Source organism: Barbus barbus (genome assembly GCF_936440315.1).
Source record: "Barbus barbus genome assembly, chromosome: 16".
NCBI lineage: Eukaryota > Metazoa > Chordata > Actinopteri > Cypriniformes > Cyprinidae > Barbus > Barbus barbus.
This window is the reverse complement of record NC_136744.1, coordinates 7380328-7406348: the sequence shown is the minus strand read 5'-3', so window position 1 is coordinate 7406348 and position 26021 is coordinate 7380328. Positions and strand designations below refer to the sequence as shown.

The following is a 26021-nucleotide window of genomic DNA, read 5'->3' as shown; positions in this document are numbered from 1 at the left end:
GATGTTAAAATCCTAATTTATTTATTTGTGTGCTAGATAAATGCACTTTTATGTTGATAGTAATTTAATATTGTTAAAAATCCATATTTAATTGGTAACAAAAAGAAACATCAAATCCTTACTGTTTCAAGGGAAGGTATTTTTTTTAACCTCATCAACATAATATCCATAAGCACAGACACCTCATCACATTCAAAACTATGATCATGATTAGGAGCCTTCAATGAGATCACCAGCAGGAGGCAGAAGAACACCAGGTACAGGAATTTCTCACACAGTTTTCTGTAATTTCACATTCACTGTACTGCTCTAATCTATTGGCTCAGTGCTAGGGAATTTGTACAATTCAACCAAATATTTTTCCAGTCTAATAAAGTGCTAAAATATGTGGAGTTGTGGTCAGGACTGGGCTGGCTTTATTCAGAAGCACCCTGTGTGCATGTGCTCCAGTATTAGACCTGCACACACCAGACGGCACGCTATGCTGACAGAGAAAGTGAGTTTGTGGTCTGAACTACTTTTGGTTTTTGAAATCACCCTGCTTAGACATGAAGTCACTCAGAATGTGAGCAAAATTAGAACAACAGACTGTTACTTGCTTATAAAGACAGAGTTACAAAAACACAAGGAAAGTGAGATGAAATATGCTGCAAAGGGAGACTGACTGACTGACAATCAGACTATAAATAAAGGTGATGTGCAAAAAATGTGCCCCTAGAAATACACACACATATGTATGTATATATATATATATATATATATACACACACACACACACACACACACACACACACACACTTAAAGAAAATATAGTGAATTGTAGTCCATTACGGATTACAAATTACATAACGGAAATCATAGTTAGCAATGTAATCTTTTTGATTACACATTTTAGGTAATGTATTCGGACTACTTTTTGATTACTTTTGACCTAACTTGTAAGAAAATATTTTCCAATCTTTATCAACATCAAGAAGTGCATTAAACATTACATACACCACTGTTTTTCCAAACTGGGGATGATAAATGAAATGCAGGGCATTCACAAAGTGATGGAAAGATAATAATTCCTAATGTCAAATTAAACTAATTGTATGGCCTCTCTATTTATAGTCGTGGCCTAATGGTTAGAGAGTCTGACTCGTAATCCAAAGGTTGCGGGTTCGAGTCTCAGGCCGGCAGGGATTGTAGGTGGGGGGAGTGAATGTCCAGCGCTCTCTCCACCCTCAATACCACGACTGAGGTGCCCTTGAGCAAGGCACCGAACCCCCAATTGCTCCCCGGGCACCACAGCATAAATGGCTGCCCACTGCTCCGGGTGTGTGTTCACGGTGTGTGTGTGTTCACTGCTGTGTGTGTGTGCACGTTGGATGGGTTAAATGCAGAGCACGAATTCCGAGTATGGGTCACCATACTTGGCAGTATTTCACTTCACTTCACTTTTCTGTGTAATTACAGTCACCTGACTACTGGCTGGTGTGTGCAGGTCCATAAAACTTGAAAAGACTTTCTAATTTAAGCGGTAGGATTTTTTTAGAAAGGAAAATTTAAGACAGAAAAAAGACGAATTAGGGCAAATCAATACATTAAGAATAATTTACTGCCATTTTGTGAATAATATATAATTATAAAATTATAAAAAAAAGTAACTGTAGTCTGATTATGACTATTTTAAAATATATTATCGAATTACAAATCCTTAAATTTTAGAATCTGATTACGTAATCCAGATTATATGTAATCAGTTACTACACAGTACTGTACATATATATAAAGAGTTAGATTAAAAAGTTAAAGTAAGTCTGCGAGAAAGAGAATGAGAATGAGATTTCAGCAGTGGGTACTCTACAGTAGGTATCAAACCCCTACTAGCAATAACACCCACAATGCACCACTCTACAGATACTGACCAAAGACGTGGAATCCCAGCACGCAGGTATATGTGGCCCAGTCGATGTCCTTGCACTCAGAACGGTTACGAATCAACTTACAACCGTTTGGAATGTCCCCTGTGGAAGAGGGAAAACAACATGTCAGGAAAATCTGGGATCTGGTGCAAAATTTAAGTTCTTTTGGTCCAAAAAAAGTGTAAAAACAAACCACAAGCTGAATCAGTTATGATGTATTCTACCAAACTAATGAGACAAAAATCAAATACGATTGGAGATGAATGTTTTTCAGAGAAACTGAGCCAGAGAGGGCTTGTTGCGGTCATCCACTTACAGTAAAGGATTTCGTAGTCTCCTGAGTTGGACATGATGAATTTGTTGTCGGGGGACCAGTCAAGATGTGTAATGTAGCTGGAATGTCCCTGAGGACAGAGATTAAAAGATTTGACAATGAAAAAGGAGAAAGAAAATTATCACATCATTTTCGGTTATTAAAAATGAACTGTTTTGGATCACAGAGCTACTCAAATCTTCAATTGAACACAAATGCAGAGCTTTTATGGAATATCCAAGCTAATCTTTTCATTGCAATGCATTTGACAGTGATTTCTAATGTTTAGTTCCAAAAAAAGGACAAAAAAGCACTAAAATGTATATTCAACCTATACATTCCAAGACATCAGAAGGCACACAATATCTATGTTCAAAGAAAAGACCAAAATTTAAGATGTTACTCATTAAAAATTTAAGCAAACTTTTCAATGTCTGCAACTCTTGTGAAAAAGAAAGGTGCTTATTTGTTTTGAATGTGCATTTGCAGCGTACTTCAAATCTTTCAAGTATATAAAAACTCTGCTTGCATTTAATATAATATTAATCAAATAAAAGGCTGTTTAAGTGTACATCTTTATACTTAAGTACACATTTAAAAAGAGCACTTTGTAAATCTGTCAAAGTTTTATTTTAAAAGATTAAATCATGACATTTTAGTAAAAGCACACTTACCAAAAATGCACTTGGAAGTACACTTTAATCCTATTTCATTGACAATACAAGTAATACTTATGAAATTGCATACAATAATGTACTTAAACTCCAGCTAACTGCATTCAATAATAAGAATACTTAAATACTATACATTCACTTTGAGTATTCTTTTAAGGTATATTTATAACGAGTACTCTTTTTAAAAGTAGCCTATACTAAGGTGTACTTTTTATTTATTTACTTATTTTACAAATGAACAACACATCCTGAAGCACCATGTTAGAATGGAAGCAAGGTCCATTTGAAAGCTGTTCCACACCCAAAACGATTAAATCATTTTGGACTACATCTACAGTGTGATACTTTTATGGTGCTCTGTTGTCCTTTTTTGTAACTTTGGAGAGTGAATGTTGATCGGACTTTCTGCAAAATATCGAATTTTGTTTTCCGTGTAACTAAATCCTACAGGTTTGAAACAACATATAAGTGAGAAAATAATAATTTAATTTTTGAGGTACTCTAGCTCTTTAACCTGGATACATGAAAGCAACAAAAGTTGAAAAATCAATTAAATCTAAAAGCACAAATAAACCCTCTTCAAATGAGACAACGTCAACAAGAGCCTGTTTGTCTCACAGACACTGACAACTAAAACAGGCTTTTTCAAAGACTGAGCTCAGTGGTCTCAATAAATAATGCTGGAGGGTCTCCACCCAGAGCAAAGAGAGACACAAAACTAATACCGTCTGACTTCCAGCTCAGGAAGGGAATCTCAGTTTGTCTGACTTGGCTCTGACTTGTCCGCAGGCTTCCCTTCCATATGTGCACTGACATTTACATGTGAGTGTGTGTACGTGTTTTAAAGAGTCTTGTGTTTGTGAAAACTTGCTATCTGCACTCAGAGTCCCCTGTAGATTATAAAGATCACCTGTCTCTCCATTTCCAGCCTTTCATACACATATTGACATGTGCTTTCTGTTTCCACTATCCTAGAACTTCCTTTCTATGGCAGTTGCTTGGAATTTTTGACCTCAACAGTATTTGGACACTTTTGCACATTTAAGTCACATATAAAAAAAATGTATGAATCTCTTATGAATTGCATAGATAAACTATTAAACCATGTCATCCGCACTCAAATGCTGTTGGAGCTTTTCTCAGAACTAACCATTTTCAAATACTTTTAATAAGCTGATGTTTTGGTGATTTGTAGTCTTTCTTGAAAATGTGTTTTTGAGCTTTTTTCTTTACAATGAATCACTCAGTTTGATATTTTCAAGTTTTGCTTACGTGTCCAAATACGTTTTGTGACCACTGTATGTGTTCATCTGCTCTCATCTGTCTGTGAGTAACATGGATCAGCTACGCTGACAGACACATGAGCGATTCGTCTGCCAGCATCAATAAAACCACAGGCCAGCGCTCCCACAATGTCTCGATTCCCTCTGGAAGCTCAGACGTGTCAGGCAGTCAAGAGTGCTGAAAGAGAGGCACGCTTTCATTCTGTCTGCTAAAATCACACTGACATCTTCAGCCATTTCAAAACCAGCGTTTCTTCACTCTCTTTATGACTTGTCGAAGGACAGACACTCACAAAAACGGACTATGTGGAAATAATTTCATTACTGCTAGTCATTTCATAATTGGGTTGTTCTATGAAAGGAGAATTTGTGTGTCCATGTTTGATTAAGAACACTAAACACAGAAATGTTTTTTTAAGATAAAATACTTGAATTCATAATGAATTATAAATGTAATTTATCAAAGCATTCACTAAGCAATATATTAGTACATGACAGAACTTTTTTTTTGTCTGACAGGACGTATAAATCTACATGAATGTACCCTGTAAGGCACCCATTTCAGAGAATGACTATTATTACTGTGATTGAACACAGATGTTAATGACATTAAACTTCTCAACTACTGAATAACTGCACAGAAAAATACTTCACATTTTTCTTTTTTTTTTTAAATCTGAGGAATCAGAAGAACAGTGGTGTGATTCAGAGTGTGTTGATGGAATACAGCCGAGCGAAACGAGACCCAGTCAGACATGGGCAAACCGTCATGCACGGTAAAGTTTTATTCTCCACTCTCCCTGACCCCTCGGATCCAGCAGAAAGGGGAATCGTGAAAATAGACAATAATACAGCCATAAAACAATTATGTGAATCAAAATGCATTATTTATGGGATGATTAAGAATACGTTTTAAATGCATGTTGCATATTCAAGAAATCATTTTTTATTCTTATTGGTTTTAAATATATATTTAAATGCCAATAAATAAATATACCTTAGGTTTTCAAATGTTTTTGTAGGTAAAATTTTCTACAAATTATCATTATAATATTTTTGGAAATTTTCTATCAGTCTATGGCAGGACAAGCACTAGTAGTTAAGCTTTGGGAGTTCAATGCATTTTTAATCCTAGAACACATTCTGTGTAAACTTCAGATACTCACAGTGCATTTGCCATATCTGCTGTACTTGCGTCCCTTATCCGACACCGTGTAGAGGTAAATGAAATTATCATGTGATCCCACTGCCAGCAGCGTGCCATCTGAGGAGAGACACAGAGACGTCTGGCTGTCTGCTCAACACAGAAACACAAGGGAAATAATACAGAGTATGCAAACAAGCCACACTCCTACTCACCGAAAGAGTAGCGCATTAAAGACAGCTGCTCATTGCCGTCTGTGTGAATGGCCACCAGGTCTCGCGTCTCTGCATCCAGAGCATACCACCTGAGACGCATACAAACAATCTCTGAACTACAGCTATCAAAGCATTTTTAAATGTGTTAAATGTTTGCAAAGCTATTCATGTAAACTTGATATAGAGATCACTTACTTCCCTGAGTGAGTACCAATGGCAACAACCGAACCGCTAGGATGGAAATCTGCACAGTGCCCATGCTCCTAAAAACAGTGAAAATCAGTATACTGTCACACTCAAAGTGTACGGGACTCTATTATAAAACCTGAGAGTTTTGGTTGTAATGCAGATGCTCTAATACATTTCTAATTTCTATATTTTTGCCTGAAATGAAAGGTGCTTGTTTTTAAACTTTTACAGAAATTAAACGTGACAACGCATTAAAATAAATCATAAAAAATTCTGGTAACACTTTATTTTACGGTCCCTTAACTAGTTGCTTATTAGCATGCATATTACTAGAATATTAGCCATTTATTAGTACTAATTAAGCACATATTAATGCCTTATTCTACATGACCTTATTCTACATCCCTAATCCTATCCTATACCTAAACTTAACTACCTTGCTAACTATTAATAAGCAGCAAATTAGGAATTTGCAGGAAAAGTCGTAGTTAATAGTGAATAAGTGTTCCCTATTCTAAAGTATTACCAAAATTCTATAATTTGTTTCACTGTAGAACTGAATGCATTTCAAATCTACACTTTTAATGACCAATGCATTTACATGACGTTTCCAGATTATACTTTCTTTTTTTTTTCAAATTTCTACCTGATACACATTTTATAGCTTCAATAAAAAAAATCATATTTATTACAGAAATTTCTTTCTTTTCCGGGTTTAATTTTTTTTAAATCACACTTCCCTCACATACAGTATCCAGGTTTTCCAAGACTTTGGGAACATTAGTTCTTAAATTCAGTTGTTTGTAGAGAAAAAACAAGCATATTTTTTCCCTCTTGGAAATGTGCTGAGGCCCCTTAGTAGGTCCCGGCCCCCTGGTTGAGAAGCACTGCTCTAAATGCGTGGATGAGGTCACAAATAAAGAAAACAAAACCTGATATACAAACATCAACTAAATACTGAATTACTGCATCAATACAAATGTAAACAGCCTACAGTTAAGATGACAAGGGGTATTAGCGGTTATTCGGGGGATCTTTCAATCTTTCAAGGTCCTACTAACTATAGTCTTAGCTCAGAGAGACACTGTCCAAAAACAGAAACCGCTGTTACAATAAATGTGAACTGCGCAAGCTGACTTTTTACTGATGTCTTAATAAAAAAAGTTTTGCAAGAACCACTAATGCCATGGCATGTGTCAAAGTTTGCCAACAAATTCCTCAAGCACATCTGTTTATTCTGCTTTGTTTTCTGAGATGCCTCTGAAATATTCAGTAAAGATTACATTTGGATGAACAGAAAGTTTTCACAAAATCAACAAACAAGCTGTCTTTGATATTTTCAAAATAACAAAGCACTGGGCCATAATTTATGCCAGTAATCAGTGAAATTAAGTCTGAAGTATAGAACAGAGAACTGTAGCCCTGGATGAACCATTTAGTAGCCACCTTTAACAAAGCCGATGAACTATGTTACCTGGTGAAAGGTTAGCGTATTGTGCTTATTACTATTAACTAGTGCTGTCAAATGATTAATTGCATCCAAAATAAAAAAATTGTTTACATTATGTGTGTGTGTTCTGTGTATATTTATTATGTATATATAAATACAAACACATGGATGTGTATCTTTTGTATTTACATGCATATATGTATAATCATATAATTTTTCATATTTATAAATATATTCAATATATAAACAACATATTTTTCTTAAATATATACATGCATGTGTGTGTATTTATATAAACATAATAAATATACACAGTACACACATATGTAAACAAAAACTTTTATTTTGAATGCGATTAATCGCAATTAATCATTTGACAGCACTACTATTAATATATGCAATATTTAACAGGCCTCTGACAGTCATATGTGCAGAAATGTGTGTTTGTGGGAGTCTTACGTCCAGCAGTCTGGTCCATTCCAGCGTGTGGTCCACTGAGTTCCATAGACACACCTGTCTGTCCTGAGCACAGGTGAGGAACAGGTCCTTGAACGGGTGGGCGGCCAGACCCCACAGCTCATCTGTGTGTCCCTAAAAACAGAGAGTCCCATGAAACTAACTCCACAACCGCGACTGCAGGTACAAGCACATGTTTGATAAGCATTGACTCTTTGTATGTATTTGAAAGATTAAGATTATTGGAATTATTGAGAATTGTGTGTGTGTGTGTGGGGGGGGGTAACACTTTATTTTAAGGTCTCTTAACTAGTTGCTTATTAGCTTGCATATTACTAGAATATTTATTAGTACTAATAAAGCATATATTAATGCCTTATTCTACATGACCTTATTCTATATCCCTAATCCTACCCAACACCTAAACTTAACAACTACCTTACTAACTATTAATAAGCAGCAAATTAGGAATTTATTGAAGGAAAAGTCGTAGTTATTAGTGAATAGGTGTTCCCTATTCTAAAGTGTTACCAAAAAATGCTTATTGACCTTCACTACACTCTTAAAAATAAAGGTTCTTGATGACATTGATGGCATTCCATGGAGAACCTTTAACACCCATGCAATCTTTCAATTCCACAGAAGGTTCTTTATCATAGAAAAAGTTCTTCAGATCATTAAAATAACCTTCTAAGGTTCTTTTAAGAATTGTTCACTGAAAGCTTCTTCGGGGAACCAGAAATGGTTCTTCCATGGCATCACTGCAAACCCCATCACTGCAAACCCACCTTTTGAAACCTTTATTTTTAAGAGTATAAGGCTGCACATGAGATAAAAAGATCTGGTTTACCTGCACTTCCACCTGGAATCCATCATTGAAGGTGCCTCTCAGAATAAAGTTGCGTGAAGTGCCCACCAGAAACTGCTCGCCCTTGCCCTCAGCTACTGCACGAATAGTGCCATACTGATCTGGGACCTGAAGAAAAGCAGTCACACATGATAGATATATTATTTTCTTATCTTGTTATAAGAGCTGGTGATGTTTCTCATATTATATGCAATGACTTCTGGTAACACTTTATGTTAAGATGACAGAGTTACACGTTACATGTACTAGTGTAACAGTAAATTATTAATGCTGTCAAACGATTAATCGTGATTAATCGCATCCAAAATAAAAGCTTTTGTTTACATAATATAGTTGTGTATACTGTGTATATTTATCATGTATAAATACAAACACATGCATGTATATATTTAAGAAAAATATGTTATGTTTTTATATTAAATATATTTATATATAATATTAAATAATATGAATATATAAATGTATAAACATGTAAATATTTTCAAAATATAATCTGTATGTGTATGTATTTATACATACATAATAAATATACACAGTACATATACATATATAATGTAAAAAATATATATACATATATACACACACATACATATATATATATACACACATACATACATACATATACATATATATATATATATACACATACATACACATATATACATACACACAGTGGTGTGAAAAAGTGTTGGCCCCCTTCCTGATTTTTATTTATTTTTTTGCATGTTTGTCACACTTTATGTTTCAGATCATCAAACAAATTTAAATATTAATCAAAGATAACACAAGTAAACACAACATGCAGTTTTTAAATGAAGGGCTTTTTTTATGAAGGGAAAACAACATCCAAACGTACATGGCCCTGTGGGAAAAAGTGAAAACACACCAGCAAATCCACCTCTGAATGGCTGAAGAAAAACAAAATGAAGTCTTTGGAGCGGCCTAGTCAAAGTCCTGACCTGAATCCTATTGAGATGCTGTGGCATGACCTTAAAAAGGCGTTTCATGCTCAAACTCTCCAATGTGGCTGAATTACAACAATTCTGCCAAGATGAATGGGCCAAAATTCCTTCACAGCGCTGTAACAGACTCATTGCAAGTTATCGCAAACGCTTGATTGCAGTTGTTGCTGCTAAGGGTGGTCCAACCAGTTATTAGGTTTAAGGGCAAGCACTTTTTCACACAGGGCCATGTGGGTTTGGATTTTGTTTTTAATACTTTAATGTTTCAAATTATTATTATTTTTTTGCACTGTGATCTCTAAATAGAGTCTGTTAATGTCATCTAATGATTCTTGTTCTAAATATGACTGACAAGATTATTTGTTATATCAACTATTGTTACACTGAATGACATTCCAGTGGGTGTCTTTTGTAAATCATGTATGATAGTCCTTTTTTGTTCAGAAAAATTAATTATTTTGATGCTTCTTGCATCTTTGACCCAATTACACTGTAACAATGCCTCCATAAAATAAAGTGTAACTTATTTACTATACAATTCATATTTATCAGTATCATATACTTCGGTTCAAAAGTTTAGGGTCACAAAAAAGTATATATATATTTTTTTAAATGCACAATATTTCTGTTTTTACTGTATTTTTGATCAAATGAACACTGCGTACATAAGAAACTTATTTCAAAATCATAAAAAAAAGTAATTATTCACATTTTTTGACTGGAAATGTATCTCTTTAAAAATATGCATGTGTGAGTATGCGTTTTAGCTCAGCTTTGTCTCTCACCTCGATGTCTCTCTCTGGATTCAGGTCGTGGTCCCACAAAATGATCTTGTGGTCTTTTCCACCCCCTGTGAGCAGAGTGCCGTTCCTCATCTGGCACAGAGTGAAGACGCTGCCATCATGAGCCTTGATCTGACGCGTGATCTGAAACGCTCCTGTGGGGACGGGACAGGTTAGTAAGACAGATGGAGACCCGCTCGCACACAATTTCTGGGAACAGAACACCATAAATATCTCTCCTGGCTAATGCGGTTTAAGTGCCAGACTGTTTTTACCATTGGGGATGTGATAGGCCTTTTAGAAAAGCCAGTGAAAGAGAAGCTCATAGATATGCTTGCCAGTAAGGCCAGGGGTGCGTGTGTGTGTGATGATGTTGCATTCTGGGAATTCCAGTAGATTATCACTTCTCCCTGTAATAATACTGATGTCTCGGCTGTCTGCACAAAGAGCCAAAACCAAGGGAAATATCGACACATAACACCACACACACATACACACACACACTCACATATCTGAAACCGAGTGTGTTTCTGAACAGAAACACTGTAACACACCTGCACTACCGCACTTATACAGTTACATGGTATCTGCAAGCGTACAGGCGCAGAGACAGGAAATCAGCTAGACGAGGCCAGTTCAGGACATGACATATGCCAAATGACTTAAGAGGGGAAGAAGAAATGAAGCAGCAGCCGGGAAGCACATGTGAGGAGGATGTTACGTGGCTTAAGCAGGGACTCGCTTTCATAAAGTGTGCGCTTATCTGTCTGCTGTTTTTGCATGATGCCGCTCTATTTTTCAACTCATTTAAAGTTAATACTAATCCACAAAACAAACAAGAACAGACGTGTCTGGAACTATCTGGAGCAAGTCAGAATGTAATTGATAAGTCTCTTATGCTCATTGATCAACTTCTTTGATCAAGAACACAGTTAAAGGTGTGAAATATTATTACTATTAAAAAAACTGTATTCTATCGTAATATATTTAAAAATGTAATTTATTCCTGTGATGCAAAGATGAATTTTCAGCATCATTACTCCAGTCTTCCGTCTCACACGATCCTTCAGAAATCATTTTAATATGCAGATTTTTTTCTCAATACATATTTCTGATTATTATCAATGTTAAAAACGATGAAAAAAAAAACACAGTTGTGATGCTTCCTTTTGTGGAAACTGTGAAACGTTCAGGATTCTTTGATGAACAGGAAGTTTATTTGATATAGAAATGTTTTGTAACATCAAAAGTCTTTACTATTACTTTTGATCAATTTGATGCATCCTTGCAGAATATAAGTATTCATTTCATTCAATTTAACAAATCTTACTGACCCTAAACTTTTGAATGGTAGTGCAATAAAAATGTGCCATGTTCTGATCAGGTGTCATTGATATGTAAATATAGGTGGTCATGTGCTTATGTATTCATTTGTATATGTAGAAGTTTGAGATGAGCTACAGGCAGCTGAATTTCCATAAATACACTTCTTTGGACACGCATATAGAGTTTTGAAAGTTATATATTTTATAGATTAATGAAGAATTTCATTTCAAAGTATCAAGTAAACTATTACAAGTGCTCGATAAGGCTCTGTGATTGGGAGTAGTAGTAGTTCCCGTCCTTTAGGGGGCGCTGTGTCACATGACTGTCCTGTACAGATTGAGGGGGTAAATAAAGGAGTGATAAATGAGCAGGATTTGGCAGAGTTTCAGCCTGTGGTGCAGCCAATCCAGTTCCACAGCATGCCAGTGAAAACCATTACAACTTCAGGATCAACACAGAGAAAACAATCTGTCAACTTGTGCACACAGACACTAGCATGCGTGCATGCAAACAGAGTTTCAGTCACATATCATGAGCTGTGAACTTCCACTGACAGTCTTCTTGAAAGCTACTCTCTGCCACAGGTTTCTAGAAGTTTCTCTTTCTGTCACGTTTTCCCTGAAATGATGGTTGGCCTCATTAAGATTACACATTATAGAATTGACGAAACAAAGTGTTAACAAGGTACCTCAAAGTGCCATGCTACTAACATCTTTTCTAATACATAACGGTTTTCAACACTGATAATAATAAGAAATGTTTCTTGAGCAGCAAATCATCATGTAAGAATGATTTCTGAAGGATCATGTGAAACTGAAAACTGGAGTAATGATGCTGAAAATTCAGCTTTGCTTCACAGGAATAAAGTACATTCCAAAATGCATTCATCCAGAACGGGTAATTTTATTTCACAATAATACAGTTTTATTTCTGAGAAGCCTTGGTAGGCATAAGAGACTTGAAATTATGGCAAATAAACACTATTTTACAGTAGGTCAAATGTGAGGGTCAGCAAGGTTTTATTTGTTGCATTTACCATAGTGTAATAAATTCCTGAGTGTATTTTACAACTGAAGTTAAAAACTATGGAATGGCAATCATAAACTGAACTTTTCATGTAATTTTCACAGTCATGACATGAGAAATAAACATAGATTTCCTACAGCAGTGTGTTGTCAGAGTTGAAAATCCTACAGCCTTTCCTGACCTGTGCAGTAACTTGTCTGTTACTGTTAATATGACATGTGTCTTTTGGTAGAACATAATGTGGTTATGCATTGACTCTACATGCATCTGGCCTTATTCTACTTCCTTTATTACTTCTCTGGTCTGTTTGGTTTCAGAGCGTGCAGCAGAGTAGAGGATCAGACTGCGTTTGGAGGAAGATACTTTCACTTGCCACCACAGCACTTTTTTGTAAGGGAATGCCAGTGATGATGGAAAAATGAGGAGAATGTTAATGTGAAGTATGTATTTTATTATCCTGGCAGTGCTAATAATGTCTGTGCCTCTGTGTGTGTGTGTGTGTGTGTGTGTGCGCGTGTGTGTCTGTGTGTGTGTGTGTGTGTGTGTGTGTGTGACGAGTGTCTACCTTTCGGTCCTTTCCCGGGTGCTGGTTCAGCAGTGCTGCGGGTCCATATCAGCATGATTCCTCCTGAGTCTCCAGTCAAGATGTCTCCATTATTGAGGAAGGCCAAACACTGCACAAATTTGGGCTTCTCGTATTTCTGTCAAAGACACACAAAACAAAAATACAATTCTTCTCTCCATAATATTGCTTTTTCCAGTGAAAGAGGATGGATTTTTTTTCCAGAGGATGGACTTTTTTCACTAGAGGAAGCGTTATTATGGATTGATATTTTGGCCAGAATCGACAGTTTAAAGTTAAAGTGCCTTAATGAAGGATTTGTTTCTTAAAAACAGGCAGTTTTTCATAAGATGTTAATTGATGGACCAGAGTAGGATTACGAGAGGTTTATTGCGATGTTTTTTATCAGCTGTTTGGACTCTCATGCTGACGGCACCCATTCACTGCAGAGGATCCATTAGTGAGCAAGTGATGTAATGCTAAATTTCTTACAAATTTTGACGAATAAACTAATTCATCTACATCTTTTATGAGTCAATTTTCAGCAAATTTGTATTTTTGGGTGAAATACTTTTTATAATTCCCCGATGAGAAATAGAAGCACGGGTGTCCTTACGCCAAAGATGCCTTGTTTGCGGGCAAGTGAGGAACCGCTCCAGGTCCAGAAGAAGATATGGGATTTCCCACATGTGACAATGGTATTGGCGTCAGTCGGGTGAAACTCCACCACTAAGACCACTTCATTGGTTGTCTAATAAAAAAACAGTACATTGGCAAAATCATTACATGAAGAACAAAGAGATGAGAAGAAGCAAAGGAGGAATGTGCAGGGAAACAAGTACAAAATGGAACAGACATGGCAAAACATATAAGGACGAGAAGGAAGCCATCTGAAACGCGATGAAAAGGACTGAGAAGAAAGGAGGAAACAAGATAAGGGCTAAGAAATCTAAAAGAAAGGAACAAAGAAAGGGATATGGTAAAACAGGAAGGGAGTGGTGATATGTGAGACAAGAGAATCAAAGAATTGTCCACGTACCTTAATCTCAGCGATTTTTGATTTCTTCTGCCAGTCCCACACAGTGAGCATGTGCTCATTAGAGTCATCAATCACACTGAGATGAATGCCTGAGTCCTACACACACACACACACACACACACAGTTTGAGCATCACAACTCCATACTCTAACATTTCAGATGAAATTACTGTTTACAAACAAACACTCAATCACAACACTTTCAGTTTCTTCAGGTCACCCCATGCTAATATATTTGCACTGAATTCAAATAGAGTCACTGAAAGAGTCCAAAGATTGCAGTGTTTGATGTCGAAACAACCAGGTTCATAAAAACTTGAGGTTTTCCACCATTTGTAAGGTGAAGAAGTCTTGTATTATCCATTAGTCACCAGAAAAACGGTCACAAAGGCAACACAATTCCTATCTTCCTCTGAGCCAAATTACAAATATTGTTCAATTCTCAGTCGATTTTCACAGATATGATATTATTGTATGGCTTATCCTGATTTCAAGCTTAGAATTATTTGCAGTTACAAAAAAATGCAAATGTGACCCAGATCCAGGAAGAGCGCAGTGTAAGACACTAGAATAATTGAGAAAAAACAAACAAACCACCAGGTTTATCAATTATAAAATAGTTGTTAGGCAATGCTAGTTAAACACATAATGAAATCAATTCAAATGAGATAGCTGATGTTAGACTTACGGCTTTAGAGAAAGCGAGGGATCCAACTCCTCTCTCAAAGGTGCCGAGGCCGATGATCTGCAGCGTGGACAGACTGACGGAGTCCCAAACTCTCACGTGAGGCTGAAGCGGCTGCAGGATCACAATACACAGATCTCAAACATCACAGCAGGAATTCATGAGGTAAACATCCCAAAAGAGCTTATATTGATAAATCACTGTTGGGGAAAGAAGAAATTAGTAGCACAAGTAATACAACTTCTGTGAAGTGTTTTTACAGTGTTTCAAGTTCTTTAGGGATCCTCTGAATACCTGCAGGTAGATGTGCTTGTTTATACACTTTCAAGACATACTGTTTGTCTTGAATTTTGTTTGCTCAAGCGGAATAGAAACTAGCCAGTTAGTCCAGACCTGTTCTCCTATTTTGCATAAATAAAGTCAAAAGATGGAGCATAATATTTAAAAATGAATTAGTTTAACTGAGAAAAAAAATGAATGTTATGAGAAAATCAAGTTATACTGACAGGACAAAACTAAATGAGAGAAATAGCTATTATGGAAGAATGTATCATACTTTAATTCACGGCAGTTATAAGATTATCAGTGCAGAAATACAGATACAGAACAACAATCAAGTTGTATAAATCATTTGCCATTGTTAGAAGGTGATTATAAAAAAGATTGAAAGCTTATATACTCAGAGAGACAAAACTACATGATTGTTTAACAATTTGGGATCAGTATGATTTTTTAATGTTTTTAAAAGACGTCTCTCATGCTCACCAAGGTGGCATTTATTTGATCAAAAAATACAGTAAAAACTGTAATATTGTGAAATATTATTACAATTTAAAATCGGTTTTCTATTTCTAATATTTTTTCAAATTATTTTTTTCAGCATACTCTGATAATTAGAAGGCTCAAAAGAGCATCATTTTGTAATACAATTGTTTTTTGTAACAATGCACCTTTGCTCAATTTAATACATCCTTGCTAAATAAAAGTATTGATTTATTTAAAAACAGTCAAATCTAAACATTTGATCCCAAACTTTTGAACGGTAGTGTACATTAAGGCAAACACAAGTTTGTGCTTTATCATGGTAGCTGCGCTGATAAAACTCACCCTGCCATCTTTATCCACGCCTGCTATCTGTCCTGTGGCGATACGGATTTTATCTGGGTGAACAGCAAGACTAGAAGAGAAACAGACATTCACTGATCAACACTGCTCAAGTCCTCCTGAGGTGAATATGGCTTTGTCATTAATATGTCATCAGGCATATAAGCAACAAATGAGGATTTCCACTGGCCTGTCCATATAATGCAAACTAGAGACCAGTATGAATTCCATTATATACATATTTTTAATACTTTAGATTAGGAAACTTGATTATTAGCATACATAGCATATTTGCTGTTTATTAGTACTTAAAAAGTACATATTAATGCCTTATTCATGACTATATTCTAGATCCCTTAACCTTACTCAATACCTAAATCTAAAGTGTTACCCAATATTCACAAGGCCACAGGAACAGGCATGCTCAGCAACATCACTGCTAACAATGCTCACTGTTAAGGTTTTTTTTTTTTTCATATTTTGTAAATAACATCAGCTCATTTGTTTAACTCAGGGCCCACAGAAGACATTTTCCTGTCATTTCCATCCTATGATTACACAGCCTCAGGAAGACAAAACTAAACGTGAATTCACAATAGCAGCCATTCACCAAGAAAAACTGCAACATCTTTGAATGAATTTTTTTTAAGTGAGAGTTGGTTATTTATTCACCGTCAGTGACAAAATCCCATATGATGAATGATAAGACCAATAGATAACGGCATGGCCCCAATAACACGATATGTGTTTTCAGTCTCACCATTTGACACAGTCAGTGTGTCCTAAATAGTGCCGCTGTGTCCTCTCCTCATAGTTGAAGAGCACAACCACCGAGGCGATGAAATATACGATCTCCCCGGTAGGTAGCAAGTACACATTTGCACGGCAGTCACGTCCCCTGTAGCCATATCTGCCCGTCTGAGTCAAGGAGGATACAGGGGAAAACAACAATATTCCAAAAACCAAAAATGAATGTAATTTATGCTTTACTTGTCCATCACAATGTTTTAATCTCTGTGAATTTAATTCACAGAATGGTGGCTTTTCTCAGCAAATACTGGTTAACACAAATTAAATAAAATTTGGCAAATTATATTCTTGCCATAAAAGTTCTAATCCGTATTTAAATAAAATTTTCACATTATTTTTATGTAATGTCATGCTATGATTTGACTTTTATGTCTTTACTTTGCCTACTGTATGTAAAGCATTTTAATTCACCATTGTATGCAAGAAAGGATACACCCACTCCAGTTTGAGTCTCTCTGGGGGAAGTTCGGTGCGGACATCGTCGTAGTTCTCCACGTCTGATGGGATGAACATCGTGATGGGTCGTCCTCGCATGAACATTTTAATATATTCTCCCTCTGTGGAGAAATTTGATGAAAGAAATATATTCTAATAAAATACTAGAAGATAGTAACTAATCATTAAGAATCAATAATAATAAGCAATTAGTAACTACTGCGAATGAAATATATTTCTCAAACAAAACCCATGTTTGTTTGTGTGAAGTATATCTTGAATTTAAGAAGCAAGTTATCTGAAATTTGGTAGTGAACATGGTCTTTCAGAACAGACTGTGTGAGTTTGTTCATCTTAGCAACATTTAACAACCACATAGCATGTATTTAGATTCTAGCATTGCTCCTTACTTAAAGTTTTTAAATACTACACATTCCTAAAACATTTCTAAATTAAGCTCTTCGATGGAGTTAGAGAGGCTCATGCTTCGAACTCATTCATGAACCCAAGCAAAACAAGAGTGAAGCTTTGAGCAGCGTGCAAAAGGGCCAGAGCAATGACAATGCCCAAATTTAACTGTGATTTAATAATGAAAAGTATAAAGCAGAAACATCAAGTAGGTGAAAAAATGGACAGAGTGAGGCAGGGAAAAAAAAAGTATTTCCTCTGGTCTCCAGAATCACTGGAGAAATGTCTGTGTGTGCATGTTTATATATATATATACAGCAGAAAGTAAGGCATCAGATTTGGGATGAAATGAGAGTGAGTAAATGATGACTGAATTTTAATTTTTTAATTTTTCATTATAATTATATTTTCCCCCACAAAAAAAATTTATGAAATGTATCTTATTTATTATAAAATAATTAAATAAATAAATAAATATTTCACATTTTGTCATCATTTCAATGGGTATTAAGTAAAAAATATATATATAAATCAGTAGAATAAATAAAATATTATTCCCCACATACTCCACACCACAATCATGAGAATGAGACTATTTAGCATCAAGGTAAAATAGCTTAGCTGTCATAAAAATATTGTTACAATGGATAGTTATAATGAATGTGAATTTCTTTTTACAAAATGCACTCTCTTGTTTCTTCCTCTTTTTTTTTTTTTTTTTTGATTTTGCAGTGAAATATAAGCTAGATATGTTCTTGAAAGCTTTAGTGCGATTCAGCCGTAAAGCTGTTCTGGTATCTTTATTTTAGGACAAACACATTCCTCTGTTAATGAGTTACTGGTCGTGAAACAACCATAAGTCATCTATTTAGACCAACTGAATAGTGAGAAGAAATGAAGCAGCGAGCCGTGTGTGTTTATCGTCTTGCCTGTAAGCTGGGAAGAAATCCACTTTTTATTGATTCCCTCAGAAATGTTATTTAAAATTTTGAGGAACAAGAGCGGCAGAGAGACAGAAGAAGAGTGGAAGAAGTGACTGAGCATTGATCTTTCAGATCGATCAACATGTTAAGAGAATTAAAGTGGGATTAGTGCCAGAAACGCTTATAACAAGCCTGAAGCGGGTAAGGGAGGGGTAAAAAACATTTTCGGCGGTTTTCGGCCCTGTAGAGAGGAAGGCCTTACCTTGACTGTTTTTTTCACGGGTTGACATTTTAGCTGGGTATGGGACAGAAATAATAATCTCTCAAAAACAAACACAGAATGACAGACAAGGAACAGTTTTATTGATGCATGGTAAGAGAGGCCTGTCAACAGTTTTTAAGATGGGTGTGATCATTAGAAAAGTCTGGAAGAACAAATGAGGAACCACAAGACACAGGAATGCAGGTTGTGTGCGTCTTTGCCAAGATTAAAATGACTCGAGAGATGCTCACACCCGTACTGTTCTCAGCCCAGGGCTAAATCCAGATTCGGGATAAGGTCATTCCAGGGCACACTTAGCCTGTGACCACTGGCATGAGCCCCGTGCTAACAGTATTTTTCGATGTCACCACTAATCTTGCCCTGGGACAAAGCCAAGTACTAAGAGGTGGCATCGTGCTACTGTAGCTTTCATTTACACTTATGAAATGCAAGTTGGCTAAAGGGCACAGCTGAAATGTTTTTTACAGATAATACTGTGCAAATGACATGTAAATGAGAATTTGTATTGCTCTAAAGTGCACAGAAGGTCTGCACGAGGCAGCAGTTTCGCTTGAACCACTGTGATACAGGAAATGAGAGGAACACATGAGGAAAAAATGAAGTTGAAACATAATAGATCACATAAAGGCAAAATGAGACTTTACCTTGGCTGATGACTGGATCTCGGTGTCTAAAGAGGAAATGGGACGAGAACCAAAATATTGTTAACACGAGACAAAAAAGTGAGCTCCAAAAATGGCATGTTTGTTCAACTACAGGAATGTCTTAAAGGAACAGTTCCAAAATGAAAATTTATTTTATTGTCATCATTCGCTCACTCTCATGATGTTTCCAAATCATATGACTTTCTTTTTCCCACAGAACACACACACACACACAAAAAGAATCTCTGACATGTTTTTTTCCCATACAATGACAGTTAGCGGGAAAATAACAGAACACTTACAATGAGGTCCTTAATATTAACTAATAATAAATAATAACAATACCTTTGTTGCAGTATTTATTAAGCTTTGTCAACGCTAGTTAATTAAGTACAATTATTCAATTTTATCATTAATTTATTCATTAATCACTGTTAGTTCATGTTAGTCCAAGAAATAATATAGAACTTTTGATTTTAATAATTTATTAGTAAATGCTACAATTAACATTAACTAAGATTAATAAATGATTTAGAAGTATATTGCACTGTTAGTTTATGTTAACTCATGCAGTTAACTAATATTAACAACTGGAACTATTGTAAAGTGTTAACCAAAATCACATAAAAAGCACCACAAATGCACCATATCGTAAGTTATGTTATGGCGAGAGGAATATTATAAGTTAATGACCACACAAATTTCAGACATTATTGTCAGAAGACTTGGAATATAGCGCACAAGTGGTATTGCCCAATTTATGGTACTTTTATGTTGCTTTTATGTTATTTTTTGGAACGTGTGTCCATCCCCTTTCATTATCAGTAATTTCTCATTTTTATGGAAGCCTGTTTCCGCCACTGAATAAAAAATAAAAAAGGTAATTGCGACTTCTCACAATTCTGCCTTTTTTTTCTCAGATTTGCATGATATAAACTCTGACTGAGAGTTAAAAAAGTCAGAATTGCGAGAAAAACAGTCAGAAATGTGCGATATAAACTCGCAATTGCGAGAAAAAAAAAAAAAGTCAGAATTGCTTTTATCTTGCAATTGTGACTTTATAAATCATAATTCTGACTTTATAACTTGCAATTGTGAATTTATATCACGCAATTCTGTGAAAAAAAGTCAGAATTGTGAGATAAAAATTCACAATAACCTTTTTTGTATTTTTTATTCAGTGGTGGAAACGGGCTTCCATACATTTGTGTGTTTTCATGAAAAAAAAGAAGAAAATCATACAGGTTTACGACAATATTAGGGTGCATGAAGACTTTTTCTTCAGCATATTTAAGCAAGAGGCAAGGGTCATAGACAACTTAGATTGCTTGCAATAACACAAGGCTAGACTAGGATGGAATCTGGACTTTTTTGCATATTCTGTGTTGAAATTGAATGAATTTCATGGAATTAATTCAAAAATTAAGGTAAAATGAACAGCAAGTATTGCACTAAATATTGATATCTAAAGCATAATCATGTTACCAAGATAAATGAAACATGGAATGTATCAAGTTTTGGTGTAACTTCATAAATCATGTGAGTTTCTTGGAATTTTTACTTATGCAACACTTTTTCAAGTCAAGAAAAATGACTTTAAAAGCCTGAAGCACTTTCAAAAACACTTCCATCAATCTGAATTTTTTGTACTTTAGTTGGAGGCCTTATATGAGGACTCGAGTCCACAGCATGAGTCTTTGTAGGGCAATGGGGAAAGAAAGAACCTAAGACTTACTTCTCTGCATTCTTCACCACTTTGGACAGCAGTTTGGAGGTGGAGGCTGCTTTCACCAGCTTATTCCTGCTCTCCTCTCCGCTGTCCCACGTGCTACTCTGAGAACGCTCTATTCCTCCACGCTTCGCACTGCTACCCCTGCAGCCGACACGCAAATTACACAAGAAAAAACATGTAAGGATTTCATTCGAAAAGGAAGCGATGGCAGAAAAGCTGAAAAACGAGTTGAGGGGAGAAGTTAAAAATTTAGAGGCGAGGTATTGTGAGCTTAGAGGAGAACAGTCCATTAAATCTAAATATATCTACATTGACCCACTAAAATGAATCACAGGTTTGTTCAGACAATATTATTTAGGATGGAGTGCAAAGTCTAGATGCTAACTCAGTCCAGGTCCTCCAAACTCAAATAACCTCTCCTCCTCTTTGGTTAATTTTCTAACTGGAAGCCAGAAAACAAGCAATGCCTCTTGAAAGTCAAAGATGCATCCCTCAGGTAAAAGATCATGCATATGCCAAAGCATAATCCACTCGATGGTTAATACACACAGGGGAGCTAAAAAACTTGAAACCCAGTCCTGTGGTAAATTACATGAGATCGTTCGGGAAAAAGACGCCACACAGCAAAGCTAATGGAAGGCAGAGAAGGAAACTCATCAGAGGTTTAGAAAGGGAAAACAGAGGAGCGTTATCCTCACGTGAAGCTGTGTACAAGAAAAAAACATTAACAGTCCAAAAACAAACCAGTTTTCTGGACCACCCCCTTCTACACCGATCCAATTTCCAAATTAATTTGCTATGGGAACTAAAAAGGAGGCTCTTTTTGTGAGAAGTGCAACAAAAATTTTGGGAAAATCTGACCTTTATGCAAAAAATTAATTAATGATTGCTCATTTTGGGGCTTGAACCAACAACCTTCTGGTTAGCAGCCAGCGAGTCTATAGACCTCAGTGGAGAATATAGAGGCTAAGGCAGGGGAGCACGGGAAGAAATTTTGGTAGAAGTGATCCAGAAACTCAAAGATGTACACACACACACACACACACATTAAAGCCCAAAGTATACTTTTACGTTTTTACGTGTACATTTCATCAGCTAGAATTTTCTATCCGTGTGTATTCATACTTCATAAATGAGTATGAAGACAGTTGTCGGTCATAACTTCTGTAGAGAAATGACACTGGACATGGATTAAACTTTCTAGAGCGCAAGTTTTGAGCGTCTGTGTTCTCACATGGTATCAAAAGGTGTATACTTTGAAAGGCTGTGGGTTCGGCTGTACGCAAAGTGTTCACGCTAAAACTGAAGTATACTTTGGGCTTAAGGCCATTAAATAGGTCAGAGCTGTAGCAAAGTACCTCCAACCTCACCAAACATGGGAGGAAAGGGAATGGACAGTACTCCGGGGCAGAGCGGACATACTTCCACATGTGAAAAACTGTCTTGAGTTCTACATATGGGGCCACTTGTGAGGTATACAGGTCTAACGATGTCCATCCCTATATTTACTGCATCTGCATTTGCTGCACATTCTATTTCTAAGAGTTCTTCTTTTCAAGAAAATATAGACATCACATGAGGCATCACTGTATTGCCAACTGTACATTTCTCAAAACAATCTCTGCAAGATTTCTAAACCATATTGTGCTAACCACAACAACCACAACTTCAGCTTCTCTGATCTAAGAAAGCTCAAGTATTTGCTGAGTGGAATCTTCATCGATTGCAGAGGCTTTTCTAAGTAATGTGACTGTGGCCAAATCCTGGCTAATAATCTTCTTGTTGCATCGTCTAACAAGCATGGATCGGGCCGTGAAATTACATTACGGAGACAGCTAATTGGTTTTCCACTTCTCTTTAGCTAATTGGATGGGCCAGCTTGCAGAGTCGATATGAATAGCTCAGCAGGCGGGCTCTTGGGTTATTAAGTACAGACTAGAAGGTGGTGTTGAAGTATGGCTGGGATAATGTGTAAGCCTGATCACTCTGCAGATTATTAAGCAATAACCAAGGGTTTGAGCACTGAGCGGACATCACATCTGCTTTCCATTACTTTCCTCTTCTGGGTGGACCGCTCAGAGTGATCCAGAGCATAACACATTCTGACTTACACTGTCAGCCTGATCCTAGCAGGACATTTAGCATAGAATGAGGGACAAGTACTGATAAATGATGAGAAAGCAATAATTTGTTTAGATATAATTAATTTAAGAGCCTGGAAATGAGGTTTTTATAATGAGTACTGATGGATGTTGTTTCTTCAAGTCTTAGTGACATGCATGTGGCTCCTTCATATAAACAGCAATGCATACTATGTACTGGAAGTAAAACCTTCCTTTTTTCCACAATAAAAGGCATTGCATTCACTTTTGAAAAAAATCATGAATATTTGCAAATGATGGAAGTGAATTGTTCTCCCTACATTATAAAGTCACTTATATATTTGTTTGTATATATATATATATATATATATATGAATATTTAAAATGTGTGCGTTCCTGGTATTTACCAGGTTATGGGGACCAAATGTCCCCACAAGGATAGTAATATACCAGTAAATTTATGTGTGTGCATATTTATATAACTAAAATACAGCAGTTGTGTTGGGAACAATGAAAATTCCATCAACATCAACAAAATTAATTCCTTTTTTTAAATTAATATTAATATATTAATTAATATATTATCAAATAAAATAGTTATTTTTAATTGTAATATCATTTCACAATATTACTTTTTAAAATACAATTTAAAATATTTAAATAAATAAATTATGTATTTATAATTATTTATTTATTTGGTGAGCATAAGAGACTTATTTTAAAAACATTAAATATATTTACTTACCACACACTTTTTAATAACGGTGTTTAGAATTAAAACATACATTTATATATTTATGTTGTTTTTATTCTCAATACTTATTGTGAAGTGATTATTTTGTCCTGTAACTTTGTTTTTGATATTTTATAACATTTGTAATGCTTTATTAATTAAATAAATTATATTAATTTATGGGACTATTTCATTCACCATGAAGAACTGTATTTTCCCTCTTTAAATCAAATATTTTAATATTGTGATTCATCTTGGAGTTGGTTGGTTTGGTCCAAGACGCTTACTTAATCATTTTTCAAAATCCCTATGGAGAAAATGAATGGGAAAAATACTTCCGGAAACAAAACAGATAAAAAAAAAAACGGCTAGTCACTGTTGCACTCTATTGATCTTGATATTGATTGAGGAAGCATGTCAGCCCTGCCCCATGGCTTTATGTCAATAGGTTGCGAAACCGCAGCAAGCAGATTGCCAAACGCTGCTCGAACACTGCCAGAAATTGCATGGCTGTTGGGAGGAACCTTTTGGCCAGGGTTGACCCCTTGTTCTCCGAAAGCTGTCTGTGGGGCTGTGGGGGATGAGGGGAGGGGGGGTTGCTGGAGGGGGATGGTGCCTGAGGGGTGCTGGGCGCTGAGGGGGTTTTATCTTTAGCCTGTGGAGGTTCCTCTTTCTCCTTGATCCCCTCCATCGGAGGCTTGTCTTTTTTCCGCTCGCCACCACTGCAAAAACAACATGCAGGTCAACCGACAAAGATCCGATACACACAAAAGATGAGGAGAGCTGGGCATCTCAACAGTGAGGTCATTCAGATGAATATATTTCTTCAGGCTGAAAGAACATCACATATTAAACAGAGAACATCTGAATGCACCAACATTTGAATACGTCAGCATAAGATGAGTCGTCAATATTTTTGACAGCATTTTTCCAGACGACTGGACATTTTAAAAGTGTGTCTGTTAAAAATTAATTAAGAGTATAGCACAGTGTTTCCCAAACCAGTCATGGAGGTTTGCCACTACAACTCATTGTGATTGTCTCCCTAATCTAACACACCTGCTTCAAATCATCAGCTCATTAGTGGACAGCTGAAATGGGTCAGAGAAGGGAGACATCCAAAATGTGTAGAGGAGGCTTTGAGATCATTTGCATATTTCAGTTGCGTGTGCATTACCTCTTGGCGGCGGAGGAGAGTGTCTCTTTCCTGGCTATGGACACTGTGGAGCTATCTCTGTGAGATTTGCGGCCGCTGGAACTGCCATTGGCGATACAGGACATTGAATAAGCCTCTCGCAGCGGGGTCTGACCTGCAGGAGACACATTGCGCTTCGGCTTTATTCCCTCTTATACCTTAAAACAATGACTCAAATCTCAGCACCGCAACAAATTTACTGCACAGACCTTCTATTAGGGTTCCCACACCCTTTGACTTTTACATTTCGAACAATTTTCCAATTGGATAAGCTTTTTTTATATTAGGGGGAGGGGCTAATGCTGTTTCATGCATTCTGGCATATTTACACTGCTACAGAGTTCACTCTAAAAAATTCTGGGTTAAATACAACCCAGTGCTGGGTGACATATGGACAAACCCAGCAACTGGGTTGTTAACCCAAACGCTGGGTCAAAACAACCCAATAGCTGGGTTTGTCAATATTTTACCCAGCGCTGGGTGTTTTTAACCCAGCATTTTTTAGAGTGTTGGATTCTCATGCTAAACATGGTCAAAGTTTCAGAGTTTTTAAATGTCAAATACACTCCTTCACAAACAATGAACAACTTATAAATACTGTAAAACATGTCGTTCTTTGTTAGCTCATGCTAGCTAATGCATTATCTCATGTTAAATGTATGAAAGCTTGTTTATGCCACAGGATAAAAAAATGAAAAAGGTAATTGCAACTTTTTAAACTGTGACTTTCTCAGAATTGTGAGAATAAAGAGTTGGAAATACTTTTTTTTTT

The 26021-nt window shown here is 36.1% G+C and overlaps 1 protein-coding gene across 2 annotated transcripts in view; it reads right to left on the bottom strand.

The window, feature by feature from the left end:
- The window catches only part of LOC306882485 (echinoderm microtubule-associated protein-like 4), a 97576-nt gene that overhangs the window by 6797 nt on the left and 64758 nt on the right, over nt 1-26021 (bottom strand). For both annotated transcript variants that reach the window (XM_079437138.1, XM_079437137.1), the window contains exons 3-22: nt 25232-25364; nt 24579-24776; nt 21223-21360; nt 19488-19513; nt 18823-18855; nt 17228-17351; nt 16745-16894; nt 15988-16057; nt 14884-14994; nt 14197-14292; nt 13774-13908; nt 13161-13296; nt 10247-10398; nt 8482-8607; nt 7635-7766; nt 5732-5799; nt 5537-5625; nt 5344-5441; nt 2224-2311; nt 1911-2009 (exon numbers count right to left, since the gene is read on the bottom strand). In XM_079437138.1, coding sequence (XP_079293264.1) covers nt 1911-2009; nt 2224-2311; nt 5344-5441; nt 5537-5625; nt 5732-5799; nt 7635-7766; nt 8482-8607; nt 10247-10398; nt 13161-13296; nt 13774-13908; nt 14197-14292; nt 14884-14994; nt 15988-16057; nt 16745-16894; nt 17228-17351; nt 18823-18855; nt 19488-19513; nt 21223-21360; nt 24579-24776; nt 25232-25364 — 2202 coding nt within the window. The remainder of the gene's footprint in view (nt 1-1910; nt 2010-2223; nt 2312-5343; nt 5442-5536; nt 5626-5731; nt 5800-7634; nt 7767-8481; nt 8608-10246; nt 10399-13160; nt 13297-13773; nt 13909-14196; nt 14293-14883; nt 14995-15987; nt 16058-16744; nt 16895-17227; nt 17352-18822; nt 18856-19487; nt 19514-21222; nt 21361-24578; nt 24777-25231; nt 25365-26021) is intronic.